The sequence below is a fragment of the Mycteria americana genome, chromosome 3 (assembly GCF_035582795.1).
Source record: "Mycteria americana isolate JAX WOST 10 ecotype Jacksonville Zoo and Gardens chromosome 3, USCA_MyAme_1.0, whole genome shotgun sequence".
NCBI classification, from domain to species: domain Eukaryota; kingdom Metazoa; phylum Chordata; class Aves; order Ciconiiformes; family Ciconiidae; genus Mycteria; species Mycteria americana.
In genome coordinates, this window is record NC_134367.1 from 55,671,225 (window position 1) to 55,683,431 (window position 12,207).

Here is a 12,207-nt window from a genome sequence, read left to right on the forward strand (position 1 = left end):
AATAGTTTTCATATAAAAGTTAATGAAAATGTCTATTGTGTATTCCAGGCAAATGAGTATGTGCAATAACTATGCACGCTCATGTCTACTTCGCAAATATTATGCCCTTTGAAATAACATATTTTAGGGAACTGAAGAAATAAAAAACAAAGGCCCCTTGCAGCAGTGTCCATATATTGCTTTATGGAGTTACATTTGTTCAGAATCAAACTGTCTATTCTAGTTTACATATATATTTTATACCTGAAGTATTAAGATGTAGGGAAGAAAAACTCTTAGTCTTTCTGTAACTGAGGATTAAAGAACTTCTATTCTTTTATTTGTTCTTTTTTTAATGTCTGAGGCCAAAGTAAATGATGGCAAGTTTTTCCCCACTACACTGCAGTATCAATTGTCAGTGGGGAAGAGCATGGTCCAAGAGCAAACTGCAATTGAAAGCATGCCTTATTTCAGTGGGTATTACTAGAGAGACTTAGAGGGTAGGATACACTGAAAGATTACCGTCTGCACAGTGCAAAGAAGATGCTTTGTGTGGCTCAATTTTATTTTAATTATGAAAATTGGGACATTTTTCTGAAGTGACAGGTTAGGTCAGAACTGACTGGTGGCCCTCATCTCATCTTCTGTGCTTCCCTCCATCTTCTGCTTTCATCCACTCTTCAAATTTTTGCACAGCAGTGAAGCACACCCTAGTAAGAAAGGTTACAGACAGTTGCTTGAACTGAACTGCATATTCCTGAAATGATTATGCCAGTTTTTTCCTCAATTACCATACCTCTCCTAACTTACTTGAATTCAAAATGCTTTCCGGAAAAGCCTGTCGCTCTCCATAATTATATAGGGATCTCTAGGATGACGATGATATTAATATTGATAGGGTTATTTGGGGATATTTGTCTGGATATTGGGAGTTCCTCATTTATAAGGATCTGGAGCTTCTTACAAAACTAATGAGGTCCAGAATAAAACTGTTCTGCGGAGGGAATTTATTTCTCTTCTTGCCATTTTGTACCTCTCCAAGATCCCAATTAAAAAACAAACAAACAAACAAACAAACAAAAAACAAGCTTACAAAATATGTGCAAGGAAGAAATGAAATTCTGTATTTATGTCCCTCTTACCCTTCCAAAATAGAAGTTCTCTGAATTATAAATACAATTAAATAAAATTACGGGAAAAGCTTCACCAAATGCGTGGATGAACTACATTTAAAAATGAACTTGCAGATGAATCATTTTCCAAAAAGTTATTTTCCTTTTCCAAGAAAAAAAGGCCTTGCTTGTATTTCATCATATCAATGTTTTGAATAGAAATACTTTGTTCATTAGCCAGACTGTTCCTGGGAAGGTATGGAGTTAATGCTTTGACAGATTTCAAAACAAATTACTAAATCTGTAGTGAGCTGTTCTTTTCAGTTCCTGTAACACAGTAATCAAAACTTGCTGACTTCTCTAAAGGAAATAGCCTGGTGCTTGGCACAATTAAGCAGTAAGGCAGATTTTAATAAAGACTAAAATGGTTTTAGTAAAACTAAAAATGTAAAACTTTTTTTTTTTTAATTTATTTCTCTTCTCTAAGGAGTCTGTCTTTCTTATATGCCCAGGGCAATTTGAAAATAAACTATCTTATACTTTGGTCTTATCAGGCCTTATAAATGAGCAAAAGAACAGAAGTCCATCATGAGAAAAAGAATTGTTAGTAATTGCGTAAGTAGGACTTATGAATTATTATGAAATAGTTTATTTCTTTCAGAGGATGGTATCTGTATTTTTCTCTCAGCTTTATCTATGGTGTTCTTTCAGAGTACTGCCAGCTTTTAGCAGTACTGTTATTTAGTCCTCCACATGAATGGGCACATATATGTTGGGATTGCTAAGCATAAGAAAGACGTATGTAAAATTAAAAATTTTATGTACAATTATGTAAAATTGTACGTAAAATTTTACAACTATGTAAAATTAAAAATCATGTTCCAGTTTTCAAAACTGAATTTTTACTTTGTTTAGTTCAGCCATTGTCTCACCAACCATAAGCCACCCCAAAGAAGGCAGAATGATGCAAGAGCAGGAAGGGGAGCTGATTGGCAGGCTTTTTCTGAAAAAAATCGAATTGGACACCCAAAAATGGAGACGGCCAAAATCACTAGTCACTTTGGGAAGCCTTAACCTTCTCTTTCAGCACATCACGTTAAGGGAATAATTTGTTCCTTATCACTTCCCTGCAGTCGTCCAGTCAGACAGGAGACTGGCAAAGCGATGGTGCACATGTCGGGCAGATGGATTTCACAGCTGCTTCCAGGGCACAGAAGTAATTCAGGGATGGCAAAACACACAGTAATATCTGCATGAACCCTGGCAACCACCCAGCAAAGGTGGCTGATCTATACATAGGAATTGGCGGTGCTACCCTGCAGAAGAGTGCCCATAGGGTATGAAGTTTTACCCCCAGCAAGCTTGTAAGTACTTGCTTTTTTCATGGAGAGCATGCTCACAGGGGAACTCTACAGCTTATGTCATCCTGTCTCATTACCTTTAGAAGAAGAAGATACCAGAAGGATTTTACTTATGCAGGTCCCTTTGTCTCAACTGTAAAACGATATGCTTTCCTGCCCCAAGTCCCCTTCTGGAAAAGAGAGTTTATGTTACCTAAGTGAGCTCAAAATGCCATCTAGAATCAGACTGTGCTTGCAAGCTGGGCTGGATCATAACCCGGCTTTTATATTAATGCCCTCAGGCCCTGAAATGACATTATTTTAAATTGCAGAGAGGCATATCAGTATGATAGTTGCGGATCATAAAATATACTTGTTTTACAATAGCCCCCTGAGGCGGTAACCAGGGCTTCAGTGTGCTAATCCCACAGACCCCTCTGCGCTAAGCGCCTGCACACGGCGAGAGCCCGCAGGAGCTGCCCACGGGTAGGAGGAGGCAGGAGCAGGTACAGGCACGAGCAGCGACAGAGTCACCGCATGTTTGTATTCTATTGCGCGGTTCAAAGGAACAAAAAATATCAGTAACCCTAACAGCCGGTCTAACTAGATTTGTATGGAAATGAGTAAAAGGCTGTCAGGAGAAAGACAGGAAGGCAGAAGAAGGGGCTGCTGGGGAGCTGTACACACGCTGCAGTTAAACCTAGCGCATCTTCAGCTGGCATGGCCTCCAGGCACTTGGAGTTGCTTTCTTACGCCCGTCTCTGCCCAGTCAAGTAGGTGCAAGGTGTCCTCGGGCTCTCAGGTGAGTCACTCGCGGGTCCTCGCCCCGGCGCGTAACCGGCACTCGCCGTAGGGCACCCAACCGGAGGAGCAGCGCAGGGTGGTGGCCTCAGGGGTGGTGAGCTGATGAAAATTAACCTCGGTGTAGGTGTGGCTGAGTATAGGTGAATAACTGTCGAACTGTAAATTCCCCCTCACCTCTCAGCTTCTCTCTTAACCTCGGGCTTCCTAAATGAAAGCCTTGTCCCATGGGCTGGGGTTTAACAGTGTAAACGCCAGCCAGGTTAGGGATAGAGCTCCAGGTTCAGAGCCTGGGCTGAACACGCAGTGTGGACACAACCTCAGCGCTGCATGCGTTTAGTTTCCATCTCAGCAGGTATAACCCATAAAAGGATAGCAAAGCAGATGGCAGTAAGCAAGCACGTGCAGAGTCTTTCCCAAGGAGCAACTCTGCGCCAAAGTAAATTACCATCAGTTGTCTTTAAAACGGGTATAAGCTTCACTGATTACTTTTTGCATATTCATTCAGAATGAAACCAGATGTTCCTCAGCCCATGTTACAAACCTGCAACGCACGTTTAAAGCAGGCAAGAAAATTCTCACAAGAAAAAGGATATTGAGTCTTGTTAGTGAATTGGTTTATCTGAAAAAACCTATCTGCTAATGGTGATGGGAGTACACTTCTGAATCAGAAAACTTTTCCCAAGCTCTTAGACACAGCAATATGCAAATTGCCATTCCAGCAATATTAATAATGCCCCAGCATAAGTCAAGCTTTTGCTGTTGTTTTTAAAAAGGAACAGTAACTTCCCCTCAGGAAAACTGCTCTGAATCACTGTTGAGGTTTGGCTGAGTGTTTTAATAGGATTATTTTCTGGGTTTAATTATTTTAATTTTACTTGCTTGCTACCTTTAAGTTTCTTGTCGTGGCACGTTTTCAGTCTACGGCCAGGAATCCGGGTTGCAGTGATGTATTAGACTTCAGAAGGAAGCAAGTTGCTCTATCTCAATCATCTGAGAAATTCTTTTTGGTTATCCAGTCTGTTTGAAATTGTCAGAACGTCTCCTTTTGCTCCCACCTTGTAAGACCTGAAGCATTAGCATCCCCGCCTATATATCTGTTGCTTCCTGCTGAAGGAATATTTATAGCATTTCTGACCTTTGAATGAACTTTTACAAATCAATAACAGCAAAGTGGAAGGAAGGTCAACAGCAGTTTTCCTCTTGTCTGAGTGTAGCCAGTTAGGCTGGGAATATCTAAAATAAATTAGGAACTACCTTTTATGCAGCATTTTTGCAGGAAATTTGCGGATTTCTTCAGCGCTGCCATGTAGCTGCCATCTGAAGGATACAATACAAGGCCACAGCCAATGGTGTCGTGAATGGGTTTTCAAGTTGTTGCATGTTCAATCTGACATGGCAGAACTACTACAAGAGGCCTTAAGAGCCAGTGCTGAAGAATAATCTCCTTGACTATATTTTGCCACAGGGAAAGTGTAAGTGGATTAGAAACCGTTCTCATTAATGGCTTACTGCAACTGAAACACCATTCATTTCCTCCCACTTCAGATTACAGAAATAAAATTGACAGTCACCCCTGGATGTGTGAGCACAAGCAGCCATATGAAATGCTTCGAGGCCAGGTTTGCCGCTTCAGAGTCATTATCCCTATAACCCTACAACTCAGATATTATAAAGGGCCTTTCCTAATTCCTCAGGTTTCTGAAGCTCCTTCCAAAATCAAGGTGTTCCCATAATGAATTAGACATCTCAATGCTGTTTGCTGCCTCCAAGCATGGAGGAGGAAACCAGGCTTCGAAATTTCCCTTCATTTCACTGCCTAAAAGCAAAGTACCCAACTTAATTAAATCCTTTCCTTCTCCAGAGCTGGCACCTCTAGAAAGTGCTTCTTGCACTCTCTTTTGCCTACCGAGGGATCCTGGCCGACTAGTTGAGATTGTAACTGTAAATTAGAAGCCTAAATCCCGGATGCATCAAGTTAAGTGAGATGAATCCCATTGCTAGGGGTGACAGTAATAGGGCTCACAGAGTGAGAGATCTTCTACCTTGTAATTAGAGTGAATTTTTTCACTCAGGACTGCCCCTCATGCCTTTCCATAGAGGTAGCAAAGCAAGGTCTTGCCCTTTGCCGGAGCCTTCTGGTGCTGCTGTAATACATAGGGCTCCTATTCACAAATGCAATGCTGTTATTCTGAAAATCCCTCTCATAATAGCTCCATTTTTCTCTAGTGTTTTCCTGATTGACTGAATGGAGAGACAATGCTAGCTACACAAACCTTCACAAATTTCAAGAAACTTTTGACAGAAGCTCCAAAGAATTGTTTTCATAAGTTTCTTTTTCTGTGTCCATATCGTTTGAATATTGTGTCTGCTTGTTCAGCCAGCCTTACAAAGATGTCTAAAAATACAGGGAAAATAAAACAAATTTGCTGAAGTTTGACAACTTCTGTTTGATCAAAAGTTGTTTGGTCAAAAGTATTTTAAAAGTCAGGAAATGAGGATTTTTTTATGGATGCTATCATACTTATTATCTTTAGGTTTCTGAAGAAGAACAAAGGAAAAGACATCTCCACACAAGTTCTACATGAATTGTTAGTGTCAGCTTTGAATTTCCTTGTTTTTTCCTGGTTTATAAAACACCCTTAATATAGGAACGTTTTGTCTGAGAATAAATCCTGTGTTTATTCAAATTCTTAGATTCTTAATATTAAAGAATGATTTACTGCCTCTCTCCACATACCTATTTCCCTCTCTTTGCTTCTTTTTTTATTTCTTTCAAGGACCAATGTACTGTGCTATGTACATCTTCAGTGCTCTTCAACATAAAGCTGTCTTGTCATTTCACTGTTCTCCAAAATTTGCATTCCAGCTTTCAGCAGTCTCTAACGAAATGAAGTTTGCTCTGTCTTAGCCTTCTTCCTAACACATTTTAAGTTCTTTGAAAAATTCTATAAAGCAGGAGAAAAACTGAAGTCCTGATGTTACACCTAAGTCAGATCAAAGTACTGTATTGGCTTCTAACCCCTCTGTCTCTAGCATAAAAAATAAGACATGTTTGACTGAGACTGAATAACAAAATTACCCTTTTGTTTAACCACTTCAACAGACAGAAGACATTAATATTTCTGATTAAATTCTAGTTTATTGGTTCACTAAGGCTAGTATTTTGGCTCCAGCAAGAAGCTAAAAGGAGTTCATCTGGCAATAGCACATGGATCTGAATGAGCAATAAGGTTACATGGATACCAGGGCAGATCCAGGTGCTTTGGGACCAGCTAGAAAAAAAGCCTATGGCACAGCTGGGTGATGACCAGGGAGTTTCAGCTTGTACTGATTTTTCCGGTTCACTGACAGCTGCCAGTGTGGATATATGCCAATGTGGATTACACCACCAGCAGCAATATTGTCCACTCGTTATTTCTTCAAAACTGGATGATAACTGGAATTGCTCACTGTTTGTGCTGATCTAAGGCTGGCAAATGCCCATAAGAGCTACCTCAATCTGTTTTGTTGTATTTATGTCAGTGTTTAAAACCAGTAGGTAATTTGTCTGTGGGGAAAGGTACATGCCGTCTCTTACAGTCTGTCTTATATCATGGTTTCACCTTAGATCTGTAGCAGCTCCTCCATCAGTCTGGTCCGTGTGGTTTCCTGCCTTCACTGCTGCAGTGTTTGGAGGGCAAAGCCTGTGACTTTGATTCCTCAGCTCTTCTGTAGCCCTTGCAGACGAGGCCCGGCTGCTTCTTTTCTCACAAATGTCTGCCTACCCGCAGCTACCAAACACCTTGACTGAACCCGCAGTCAGTACCAGGACTTGAGCCAGACACTGGAGCTGGTTTAAGGTCAAAATAGACCATGACCTCCAAGCTGTGCACAGGCAGCTTCTCACACGTCTCACGAATACAGGAGCATGGGCTGCTCTCACTAACAGCGAGCGATTTTGCTTGGTCATTTCAGAGAACGACGAGGAGCAGGAGGCTCTGCTATCACTGGACAAGCCCGGCTGGTATTCCCAAGGTAATGCTATCCAGCTTTATGAACTACTGAAGAAGATGACTGGCAAGTTGGATCCCAAGGTATGTTGTAAGCGAGAGTAAATCTTTCTGAAAATACCCTGTTTCAGTCTAAAATTCACCAGACAAGCTTTCATTAAAGTTATTGATGTGATCAGTCACAGATTTTTGTTCTGGTTATGCTTGCTGTTGTCTAACAGACTGTAGTCCAGCAGTGGAAGCAGCACATTAGTCTTCTCATCAGTAGAATATGTAAACTTTCTAGATGTTTTATTCTGTGTGCGTGGTCATGCATTTCGGCAACTTTGGGGAGAATCAGATTGTAATCAGGAAATAAACAATCTCTCTGAGGAAACAGACCAAATAGATTAAAAGGTGGCATCAGTGAAAACTAGGATCGTGTTATTTTAATTACAGGTCTGGATGGGTGAAAATGCCACTGAAGACGGTGGGACCACATTTACCCTAGTGGATAAACTACCCCCTGGGCACAGAAGAGTTCTGAGTCACCAAGAGATGCTCCATGTTCTCCCTTGTTTCCAAAGTTGTCCAAAACTCATTCCTGTTGTGTAGTTTATTTTCTTGGTAGTCTTTTCCACTGCTTCCTGGCAGGCTCTTTCTGTCAGTCAAAAATCTCAGCATGGCTCCTGTGCCGGTCCCAGCCGGGCATCCCCGCCCAATGCCCCTGGAGGGGGAGAGCGAGGAGGGTGTGCAGGGTCAGCCTTTTCCTTATGGAGCTGGTTGAAGATAAAACCCCAAACTGTGGCATTAATAAGATCTCTGTGTGTCATGGCCAACTGTAAACACGGAGGAATTTTTATTAGGTAGTTTTAAAGCTCTTTTCCTCTCTCTGTGAAATACAGTTTGCTTGTGTTTTCCTCATATACAATGAACTTTTAATTTGCTGCTTCCTTTGTAGGTTGTTTATTTTGGTGACAGCATGCACTCAGATATTTTCCCTGCTCATCACTATAGCAACTGGGAAACCGTCTTCATCTTAGAGGAGCTTCTAGGGGACAAAGTTACGGTGCCTGCGGAGACTGAATCTGAGCCCTTGGAGAAGAAAGGAAAATATGAGGTAAGGGTTCCTTGCAGATGTTTCCTGGAACAGAAGAAAATAAGTTACAGAAAAGCCTCATTCCACCTGCACCGAGAACGAGTCTGCTTATCTTACCAGGCTGCTAGCAGCATCAGCATCCCTCGCAGACATACGCTCCTTGGCGGAGCAGGGGGTACCATCCTGTCCCAGCTTGGCATTGCTTGGGTGACACAGAGCCTCTACCCGGAGCTAAATCACAGACCTCAGAAAAAGAGCTGTGTGTGCAGTCCCTTGACCAAAAAACATAGTCTTCTTTTCTGTAACAACAACCTGCCCTGTGTCCTACGAGGAGAAATTTCATGGCCATTTATCACAAGTCCAGCACCTGAACTCTGCCGAGTTCATGATGTTTCCCTGCGTGTCGTGGCCAACAGTAAATACGGAGGAATTTTTATTAGGTTGTTTTAAAGCTCTCTTTCTCTCTCTGTGAAATACAGTTTGCTTGTGCTTTCCTTACATACAAAGAACTTTTAACTTGCTGCTTCCCTCGTAGGTTGTTTATGTTGGTGACAGCTGCACTCAGATAAGAGGAACTGTTTCGAAGTCTGGTCCAATACAGACTACTGATAGTTACCTCAGATAAATAATGTGATTTTCAGGTTGATCGCAGCTGGGAATCAGGGCCGTAGCACAACTGCCACACTTTAATTCCCCCACAGAAGGTGGAAGGTTACTATGGTTTATCCTTCTCTCCGCTGCCGAAGAACAAAGGAGATAGGGAATGGCACTCGGATGGCCGAGGCGGCAGCGTTGTACCTCCAGCGCGTCCTGTGTAGGAACTACAGGGCAGCTTCGCTCTCCGTTTGGAGCGTTTCTTCTTTTCTTATGTTCCTAAATAAAGAGGTAATTTTCTTCTAATTGCAGAGAGACATATATGCTTTTTGCACTTTGCTTTGAAAAGCACTTAACCTTTTTTTTTTCTTTTTAAATAATTACTCTTTGTGATTAAAAAGTTAACTTACTGATAGGAAGATTTTTGTGGGGTGCGTTTATACTAGAGATGGTTTTAATCTGACTCAGAAGCATTTTAAAAGCCCCTGTTTTTTATGGAGAAAAAGGTATCTGGAATGGGACGAAAACAATATAGATGTGACATCTATTTCTCTACTTTTTTTAATAGACATATCTAATATTTTCCCACACTATCCTGATTTTTAAACTAAGGTCAGACAAGGACATTTCAGTCACTGAAATAAGGAAATGTAATCATTAATGTTTAGGCTTTTTCCTGGGTTGTAAAAAAACAAAAATGAAGACAAACAAACTCAAGTCTCCTATCAAGAAAAATGCGTTTCTCAGTAAGAAAGGGGCGGGGGGGGAAGGAAGAGTGAGCAGTAGTGCTATGTAGGTTAATATAATTTGACTTAATTAATGCCATAAAAATAACTCATTCTCCTCCATAAATTTATTCATTCTCTGACTGGAGACTCTGCTGCACTGCTGCATAGAAGTTACATCTCTGTAAGGTCTGGGGTTTTTTATTCAACCATGGTTTCTTAAGCGCGTTCAATATATGCTTTTGAAGCACACATTTTTAAACAGACAGCCAGAAAATGTTTCTTTTCCTGGAAGTACAAAGAAAGAGTTATTGAGCGATGTGTGTCTAAGCCCTTGATGATTATTTGGTTTTATCTTGTTGCAATACCTCTAGCTGACTGCTCTCAAAATCCATCTTCTCTACCGCTGCAGTCATCAAGCAGGAAATTGAGACTTTTAGACAGGTGCTTGACATTTCTCTAACGCTGTAGTATTCCTGATAAGAGACTGCAGTATCTCGGGGAGACGCCACCCCTGCCACACACAGCCCCTGTTCAGTTTACATCCGCTACCAGTGACAGCAAGCAAGCAAGGGAGAAATGAATTGCGTTGATTAAAGGAACCTGAACCAGGGGGGCCGTGGCAGGTCAGTGGTGTTATTTCATTACCACGCTGCTCACTGGGGTCTGAACAACAGGTCACATCCATATCTCTGCAGTTGACTGGACACCACTAACTTAACAGGACTAGTTCAAAGGGACTCCCTTTACAAGCCTATGGAAGTTTTATTTTCATTCCCCTAATCAACTTCGCCCATTAACCCTTTGGTTAAGAGGGGAGAAAAGCCAATTCAAAGGATTGTACAAAGTCAGGTGTTTTTGGAAAATTAGGCGCTAACAGATTAGATTTAGTCTTGTTCATCAGCCTTATCATTCATTGGCAATAAAAAAAAATACACTACTATTGCAGATTTTCCATGCCATGCTGTATGTTCAGACAGGGACTGAATAATACAAGATGCGATACTCCCTTCTATCAATCTTTACAAAAAATTAGTAAAGAAATGAAGTATTACTTCTAATTTGCGATTGCATCTTTCAGAAAGAAATGCCAAAAACCTGTTTTCAGTTGTTTGACTGGTATTTCATCGCTAACAGAGAGAGGGGAAGAAAACAACCTCCTCACAAACTGGGAGGCTAGTAATTTCCATTTTCATTAGCAGTTTTTGTCTTTTCCCTTCAATTAAATGCATGATATAGGCCAGATACACATAACTGTGAAATTATGGTAACAACTGCAGTTCTTTGAAGTATATGAGTCATAACCAAATGAGCAAGAGAATAGCAAACTAAAAAATATTCATGCAATTACTCAGCTCCTAAGTGTATTGCAGCATGCAGGGAGAAAAAAAATACCAAACATTGTGTTGAAACAAGATTCCCCCCAGATCTGGGCGTTTGTTTGCCTGGCTAGAGGCTTTGTTTTTGCCTTCTGTTCTTTAAATGCGTGATCAATTCCATCAATGAAAACTCGAAGAAAAGCTGGAATTTGTCCCAGGATTTTGAAGGAGATTATTACAGAGGAGCTAGTCAGTGAGTAAAAATCTTGGGCTATAGGAATGAATGGAGCAGAAATCGAAGAATTTATTGGCGGATATAGACGATATTTTTGCAGTTAGAAGGAAAAACTAATTTTTACAATATTGCCTAGTGGCTGGTTGGTTGGGGGGGTCAGGGCCCTTAACCCCCCGAATTTCCGGGACTCCCTTGCCATGACCATAGACAAGGCTAATTACTCCGTGCCTTTTGGCTCTATTTGTCTCTTTATTCCCGTTTATCTTTAACACAAATCTAACAGTACTTTCAGGAACAACCTGATGGGCTGTTGTGAAGCCTGGCAAGTTAAAGCAATATCCTTAAAGCAATATCCTGAAGTGAAATGCATTTCATTTTAAAGCCTGCTTATCGTGATCCATGTTGTAGTTTAGGTACAATGATCATGGGTGAAATGTTTTATATTTGCACATGACTTGTGGGGGGCAGGTTCTGTGCAAAAGTTAGACCAGTGGCAGGCTTGCTCATTTGCACACCCAGCATGGGCGTGTTATTCAGGAACATCTGGTTGTTGTGACCAGCACAGCTGTGCTGGAGGAAACACCTCAAATACTTGCCATTATACTGGCAAAACCATATTTTGAGCATTGATTTTTTCTGGCACTGAGTCGGTGGCGGTGTTACTACCTGGGTACAAAGCATACAGCCATCAGTACCATCTGTCATATTGGATGCAGTAAGGTAATCCTAGCGCTCTGCGCCTGGTACAAAGACGATGGCATAGATGGCAAATCTCCATCTAAATAATGCCTTTAAAAAATACAGACAGGTTGATTTTTTCACTCCTGTCTCCTTTACATCCTTCTTTCTTTCATCCCTTTACCAAATGTAGAAAAACTTCAGAGCTCAGCTCCCTGCCTATTTGTATTTTAGAAAGGTCATTTGTAAGCTGACAAATCAGTGTTACCCAAGGGTCCTATTAACAGATTCTGTCTGCTCTGTTAACAGGCCCTATTTGTCTGCAGTTAATAAAGCAAAGATGATAGTAAGTAT

At 41.1% G+C, this 12,207-nt stretch overlaps 1 protein-coding gene across 2 annotated transcripts in view; it reads left to right on the forward strand.

Moving 5' to 3' along the window:
• NT5DC1 (5'-nucleotidase domain containing 1) overlaps positions 1-12,207 on the forward strand; it is a 159,149-nt gene that overhangs the window by 127,814 nt on the left and 19,128 nt on the right. For both annotated transcript variants that reach the window (XM_075498604.1, XM_075498603.1), the window contains exons 9-10: positions 7,190-7,308; positions 8,165-8,323. In XM_075498604.1, coding sequence (XP_075354719.1) covers positions 7,190-7,308; positions 8,165-8,323 — 278 coding nt within the window. The remainder of the gene's footprint in view (positions 1-7,189; positions 7,309-8,164; positions 8,324-12,207) is intronic.